Source organism: Lycium ferocissimum, chromosome 12 (genome assembly GCF_029784015.1).
Source record: "Lycium ferocissimum isolate CSIRO_LF1 chromosome 12, AGI_CSIRO_Lferr_CH_V1, whole genome shotgun sequence".
Lineage (NCBI taxonomy): Eukaryota > Viridiplantae > Streptophyta > Magnoliopsida > Solanales > Solanaceae > Lycium > Lycium ferocissimum.
Genome location: NC_081353.1, coordinates 19,872,401 through 19,880,016, shown reverse-complemented (window position 1 = coordinate 19,880,016; position 7,616 = coordinate 19,872,401). Strand labels below are relative to the sequence as shown.

Below are 7,616 nucleotides of genomic sequence, written 5' to 3'. Positions count from 1 at the left end.
AGTGATGTACCGAATGAAATGACATTAATTGCTTAATTATGGATGTCTCTTGGCGGGATGGTTCAGTGTCTAATTTTGTTATTTGAGGTTGGAGGCTCAAACATCAATCTTCAAACATCAACCTAAGCACATGTTTGAAAAATATAATTTCTATCTATTGCTAGAAATTAGAATTGTGGTTAAGTAGTATAGAAACCAAAGACCTCTTCTACATTAAACTAAACTAAACAAATGCGTCAAAAATATGTCTTTCTTATAAATGTGATAATTAAATTTTTGTCCTTTCTTCTATAAATGTTGACACCGAAAATTCTGCCTACGAATAAATTATTATAGGGATTATATGCCCTTAAATTGTAAACGAAAGCTACAATGACTAGATGAAAGCGAAACCCAAAGCAATAATGGAAATCACAATGTGAAAAATTCCTTGAATTATTGTCCACATCTCATACTAGTCAGGCGTATTTCTTTTCCACAACTCTCTAATTAACCTGGCCTACTTCTCCCTCATGCAGTTTCATACACTTACTTCACGCGGTGCCTTGGATTTTTTTCGCTATATTCCTTCTTGCTAAAATTTGTCATTTGCTCCCAATCTTTCAAAACTTAGCATGGGAATAATTGAGAAAGAGTCAAACCGAAAATCAATGATATCCAATCAAATATGCATATTCACTTTGACTCCACATCAAGTCAATTAATTCATCAATAAATAGTACGTAGAAGGACCAAAATGGTATGATCTGAAATAATTTTGCTAAACGAAGTAACTTTATGAATGTTATTGGATGACATCTGTCCCAATTAGGAGTTACCCCTATGTCAAAATTATCTAGGTAGCCTTTGCAATAGTTGAACTATATCACTACTCTAATACTTCTTATTAAACCGTGTAGATTTTGTAGCAACACCGTGTGAATGAAATCCTGAATTCCTAATGTATTTCATGTGCTCTTAAATGGTTTTAGGTCCTACTGAATAAGTAAGGCTTCGTGATTTCCGAAATCAGGTCCAGACCTTACTCGGCAGAAGATAGAGGTTTTGAGTTCAAATCGCACTATCACCTATTTTTACAAAAGAATTTTCTAGTACTTGGCGCACGAAAAAGACCCAGTTTTGCATCATGTGAGGGGGTGCGAGATATATTATCTTGTGGTAATAAGTTACACTTTTTATAAAACTAGATTAATTGTACATGAAGTTGCAAAGAGTTCAAAGTGTTATCAATGGCGGAACTAGGTTTTCACTACGGGGGTCCGAAATAGGAAAAAGTGAAGGGGATTCAACATATCTTTATATTCAACATATACTATGTATACATAAAAAAATTTAACTTTGTATATACAGTTCGGCTGGTTCGGATAAAACCCCTTGCTCCTACCTAGCTCTGCCCAGGTGTTATATACCAAATTAGGTTTGCACCTAAGAGGCTCTGCACCACTAGATCTCGTTTGGCTAAGGGGTCATTTGATTCGCGGATAAAGTTATTCCGAGATTATAGCTATGAGATTATAATCATTGGACGAATTTATCTACCTTCCGGGCGGGATAAAATAGCACCACAGTTTGAGATATAAATTTATCCCAGGAATTATTATACCTTTAACCAAATAAAGTATAAATTTAAGCCAAACTTAATCCTGAAATATATATCACACCTTATTCCATGAACCAAACGCTCCCTAATTAAGGTCTAAATGATAAGTTTAAACAGGATGTATTTTTATGAAAATGTCGAGAGATCCCTCTTTTATCTGTTCTAAAATTAATGATATGTTCCTGTCTTCCTGATAGAAAAGAAAAACATACATAGAACTAGATAATCAACATTAATATTAAATGAAGACTCTAGTGGCTTCATCTTATAAATTTGGACCCCAGGAACAGGCAAGAAGAGAAAATCTGAAGGAATCAATCATTGTGCGGGCATGTATATCTCATATATTGGTGTCTGCTGGTCGAAGATTCCATGTGGGTGGTTAGATTATATATGCTTCATTGTATTGCATTTTCATCCCATGTGCTTTGCACGTGTTCAGTTGCTTTCTTTTGGCCAATAACTCAGCATCCCACCATCACAAAAGAAGTTGCCAAGAATACTCTTTCTTCATTTTCATCCACAACTTTATGTTATCATTCAATTCTTTTCCCTACTTGATACGGCTCTAAAGAAAAAAACGAATAGCAAAATCACCCATTGGCCTTTTTGTTGGCTTATATATATACACACACACTCTCCTTATTGGAACTTGTAAAATGACCATTATCTCCTAGAAAGTTGAACTTTTTTCATAGCTACTACCTTTAAATACCTTAGTACTTCACATACTCTAACCCCCAAGAAGAACGTTTTAAAGATTTTCTTATTTAGGAAAACAACCATGAAGAGCTTATCTTATTATGGAAAGAAGCTACAACATCTTTGTAGTGCTTTATGTTCAAACCTGGTATGCTATGTTAGAGCAACATGCTTCCTCATTTCTTGCTTCTATAAATTCACTATCCTTAGAGTGCACAAATTCTTTGTACAACTCTTTTACTTTATCTTCATTTCACTTTTTGGCTTTTGGATTCTCAGTATCTTGAAGCCAAAGAGTACTAATGGAGATCTTAACCCTACAAATTTAGACTTGTATTTCACTTCTGTTTCCGCTGTAACTGTCTCAAGTATGTCCACTGTTGAAATGGAAGTCTTTTCCAATTCACAACTTATTCTTATAACATTTTTAATGCTCATAGGTGGTGAGGTCTTTACTTCTATGGTTGGACTTCATTTAATTAGACCTAAATTCAAACCATGGCGAAAAGATAGCAAAATTGAGTCTGTACTTAGTAGTGCTGCCTCTTCACCAAGAAACTCAAATTTCAGTGATGATATTGAGTTGGACATTGTAGTACTACCTGATTCCCCAAAACCAGACTTGGAAAAAAATGAAATTCAAGATGATTTACGCTCATCATCGGATATCCAAACTCTCAAATACTCTTCCCTTAAATTCCTAGGGGTTGTAGCTTTAGTTTATTTTCTAGTCATGCACATTCTTGGCATCTCCTCTGTTCTAGTTTACTTAGCCTGTGTTTCTAGTGCAAAAGATGTACTTAGACATAAAGGTCTAAAAACATCTACTTTCGTGATGTTCACAGTTGTTTCAACCTTTTCTAGCTGTGGATTTATTCCGACCAACGAAAACATGGGTGCATTTAAGCAAAATTCAGGCCTACTTTTGATTATAATTCCCCTGATACTCTTTGGAAACACATTATATCCAGCATGTTTGAGAGTTTCTGTTTGGTTCTTGGGAAAATTTTTCAAGAAAAGGGAAGCCAATTTTTTGTTGAAACATTCAAGAGAGATAGGGCATCTACACTTGTTTCCTGGTCTACATTCAAGATTATTAGTGGTTACGGTGTTTGGATTCATATCGTTGCAGTTGTTTTTGTTTTGCACTTATGAATGGAATTCTAGTGCTATGGATGGGCTAAATAGTAGTTACCAGAAAGTTGTGGGTTCATTTTTCCAAGTTGTGAACACAAGACATGCTGGTGAGTCTGTTGTGGATATAGCTGCTGTTGATCCAGCCGTTTTGGTGGTGCTCATGGCAATGATGTAAGTTATTTTCGAAGCTCCTCAACTTATTATTTCTCAGGTTTTTACCGTCATTATATTTTCAATTTGTTGGTTTTACTTTCCTTTTTAGTCTATTTAAAAAAGAATGCTTCTTTTCTTTTTTGACACCAATTTGCTTTGTTGATCTCGCATTTTGCTTTCGTCATTTTCTTTTCTGCCTTGATTTGATTACACTTCTTTTGAGCCGAGATCTATCTGAAACAACCTCTCTATCATACAAAGTTGTAGGTAGAGATAAGGTTTGCGTATATCCTATTCTTCCGAACCTCACTCAGATTATTCTTAAAATCATGATAAATTGTTTTTTTTAAAATTGATTAAAACTAGAAAAGTGGACATTAATACATAAAGAAGGTAAGTTGCATACTTGTATTAAGTGAGGGACCTGGTTTGCGAGTTGGCGAAGCTAGACAGGGCCACTTTCTGTCAGGTCCACCGGGGATAACGATTAGTTCATGCGACAGTTCATTGCTTAAGTGATTACAGATTATTTTTATTCATATGACTCATTTCACATGAGATCTTTTATGTTGAAACATTTGAAAAAAAAAAAAAGAAAAAAAAAAAAGACAATATGAAACAGAAAATCACTAAAGGACCATTTTTATTCTATTAACCTATTATTTTATCTGTTTATATTACACTCCTTGGATGTTATATGCATCGGGCTAGTTTAACCAATTATTAGGTTGTCTAAATCACACCTTTGGGATGTGATTCTTTCCCTGCTAACATAAGATTCTATGTGCATGGGCTAGTTTAACCAATTATTAGGTTGTCTACCCTAATCCATTTTTATTTTTTTTACCATAATCTCAATTCCAATCTACGCACCCCACGTGAACCGCTATGCTAGACTTTAAATAGCTGATTAATTAGGGTCAAATTCAAACAGGTTTTCCGTTTTCCTCTCCTACTTTTGCCCTATCACTAGTTGTTACTTCCGATCCGAAGCACACCTTTTCCATTCTTAGAGAGATCCGGCAATCATGGACTAAGATTCAAAGACATTCGGGTTAACAGGTGCATGGGTTTCGACAGAATACTGGTAGGATCCTGTAGTCTGGCTGGTCCCTGGTTGATTGGGGTTTGGGATGCTCCCCTCCAGGGACGGGTCACTTTTCCAATCATGAATAATAATTTTCATATTATCAAATGTGCATATCACTGACTCCATTCTCAAATTTGATATTTCAAAAAAAAAAAAAAAAGAATAGAAAAAAGGCAACTTAAAGTAATACACGTAAGACAAGATCCTAGTAGCTGGTTAAAACATCATTTAATATCCATGTTACACTAAATGCGCATAATACAATAATTTCTGTCTCATAATCTAGATTATGAATCACGTTTTCCCGACTTGTCATATCTAATAACAAAACAATGGTAGTAGAATTCCGTATTGAAATAATTAGTCTCCTATTGATCTCAATATGACAAGTCTCCCAATATTCATATCTCTGCGAGAACAACTCTACCAGACAAACCAAACACACATTCAAAGCAATATATATTTCTTTTATGATACGAACTTTTTCATATTGACATGATATGTCTGATTAAATCTTGGCCCCAATGGTCACAAATTAAGGTGGGTGTACAGTGATTTAGATTATAGTTTCGACCAAACTGTAGGTATCTGTCCAACTTCTATTTATTAATTGTCAGAGTACTATGATTTATATGTGTTGTACATATATATTATTGGAGACGATTTATATGTGTTGTACATATATATATTATTGGAGACAGTTAACTTGGAAAATTAGACAACCCATGTTTTAGCTGTATCATGATCGAAATAATGACATAACTTGTACAAATTCCAATATCTAGTATAGTAGAAACACTAAGGCCCACGTATCACAAGTCATATATCCACGCTTAAATTATTGCAAGAAAAACTATCATCACTCTCCAATGTCCGAGAGTATAGTGGTATTATTTTATAGTATCAATTATTGCTTCATGACATTAATTAACTTATATATTTTTACTATAAACCTTAGTTTCATGTGCAGTTTTCGAGATTGATTGTGTGTGTTACTTTGACTAACGTAGTCATGCATATGAGCAAGAATAATTTTGTTTTCTTTGTGATAGAGCAAGTACTGTTGCATCTAATATTAAATGGTCTTATAACTAACTAGAGGAATCTATTTTTCATATGCTGAACAGCATATCATAGACGTAGAACCCAAAATAAGACAAAGAAAAATGAAATAAAATAAACAGAACCAAATGAATGAATTGACAGTTCATTTTTTCGTCTTTAACGTCACGAGTACAATTTGTATAATCAAACAAATTTCTTTTTCCACATGGTTTTTTTTTCCATTACTTTGAATTCTGTTCTTATAATATATGATTAAATTTCTTTAATTATTTTTTACAGGTATCTACCTCCATATACCTCATTTTTACCAGTAAAAGGTGATGAAGAGTCTCGAGAAGAACCTCTAGAGAAAAAGAAAGAAAGAGGAAAGGTTGCAGAAAATATCATATTTTCTCAGCTTTCTTATGTTGTCATATTTATTATCCTTATATGCATTACCGAAAGGAAACGATTGAAGGAGGATCCACTCAACTTCAGTGTGTTCAATATCGCTTTTGAAGTCATAAGGTAAAAATAATAAATATTTCTTTCTCCTTTTCTATTTGTCTATATCTTGATTAATTAAAAAAGGGAAAACCCTAAAGTTGTGGAATAATTCCTATTTGAACTTTTTTTATTTTTTGTTTGTAGTGCATATGGAAATGTTGGTTTCTCAACAGGATATAGTTGTGATCGGTTGCTAAATCCAGACCCAGCTTGCAAGAATAAATCATACGGATTTGCAGGGAGATGGAGTGATGAAGGTAAAATGGTACTCATTATTGTCATGATTTTTGGAAGATTGAAGAGGTTCAATATGGAATGGGGGAAAGCTTGGAAGCTCATGTAAATATTATAGAGAAATGGCATCCACAACTTTTCCAAGGAGAATTATTTGGAAGTACCTAAATAATTTTGTAATTTTGGCCCTTTGGTAGTGAAAGCAAAATAGCAAAAATGTATATAATATCGAGTTTTTGCTTTCGTGCAACCATTTTATAATTATCATCTTTACGTACCTATTTAGTTTTACTTTGTAATTCTCCTTTTGTCAAATAAAATTTTGTTCACTTTGCAGAAAATTTGGGTTCTTTTTGTTTCTCTACTCTTTAAATACAGTCGACTGTCGATATCATTTTTATTGTAACCTCTAAAAGGGTTAAGTACACCATTGGATTATGGTTTGATGATAACAAATGTGGTAGTAATATATAGGAAAGTTTGTTACCATTTGAAGGATCGGATTCTGCTTGGTGGTTCTTTAGAATCAATGTCACTTAATCCTAGAAAATGTAGAAGTTACTCTTGCACGACACACCTGGTATTCGAGTGTTATATGCCTATCGCCATCAAACTAATATAGAATCTACGTGGATTTTTATAGTCAATGTGGAGTCTAACATGGTAAGGTTTATAATAATATTATTACAAAAGTGGAAGCCCCAATGTAAAAAGTTAAAACACCATATTGCCCTTGGTCAAAATTTGAATGACAATTTTATCCTAAAAGGAGAAAATACTTTTATTAATATTTAATAAACTAAATGAATAAAGAGCCCGTGTGGCTTAGCTTATAAGTTCTTTAAACAACTTATAAAAAATTTTTTTAGTGTTTGGCGTAAGCAAAAAAATAATTGGCAGCTTGCAGGCTTAAAAAAAAGCGAGTTTATAAGTAAAAAAAAAAAATAAGTTGAAATTACCCCAACTTACTTTTTTTGATTTATAAGTTATTTTCAAATTATAATTTGTTTTTAAGCCCATCCAAACAGGCTCAAAATCAGATGCATTGAATAGGATAAATGGTGGGTGGTGGGTTCATTTGCTAGTAATTAATATAGGGAAAACTACGTGTATATATATGTTAAGGAGAAATATTTACGAAACGTAACG

At 33.4% G+C, this 7,616-nt stretch overlaps 1 protein-coding gene and 1 long non-coding RNA gene across 2 annotated transcripts; both read left to right on the top strand.

The window, feature by feature from the left end:
- The first annotated feature begins 1,966 nt into the window (after positions 1 to 1,966).
- On the top strand, positions 1,967 to 6,808 carry LOC132038973 (sodium transporter HKT1-like). Its single transcript, XM_059429483.1, has 3 exons — positions 1,967 to 3,610; positions 6,027 to 6,254; positions 6,378 to 6,808. Exons 1-3 carry the CDS (start codon positions 2,385 to 2,387, stop codon positions 6,574 to 6,576), a joined length of 1,653 nt encoding a protein of 550 aa, XP_059285466.1. The 5' UTR covers positions 1,967 to 2,384; the 3' UTR covers positions 6,577 to 6,808.
- Positions 3,617 to 4,436, top strand: LOC132038974 (uncharacterized). The gene is made up of 2 exons (XR_009410328.1): positions 3,617 to 4,319; positions 4,406 to 4,436. It is a non-coding gene; the product is annotated as an uncharacterized LOC132038974 (long non-coding RNA).
- Positions 6,809 to 7,616: the final 808 nt, after the last annotated feature.

What these genes read in the sequence shown, in the direction of transcription:
- LOC132038973 (XM_059429483.1), top strand. Translation starts at nt 2,385, where the DNA reads ATGAAGAGCTTATCTTATTATGGAAAGAAGCTACAACATCTTTGTAGT. An exon ending in GTGGTGCTCATGGCAATGAT is followed by an intron (nt 3,611 to 6,026) that starts GTAAGTTATTTT and finishes TATTTTTTACAG; the next exon opens with GTATCTACCTCCATATACCT. An exon ending in ATCGCTTTTGAAGTCATAAG is followed by an intron (nt 6,255 to 6,377) that starts GTAAAAATAATA and finishes TTTTGTTTGTAG; the next exon opens with TGCATATGGAAATGTTGGTT.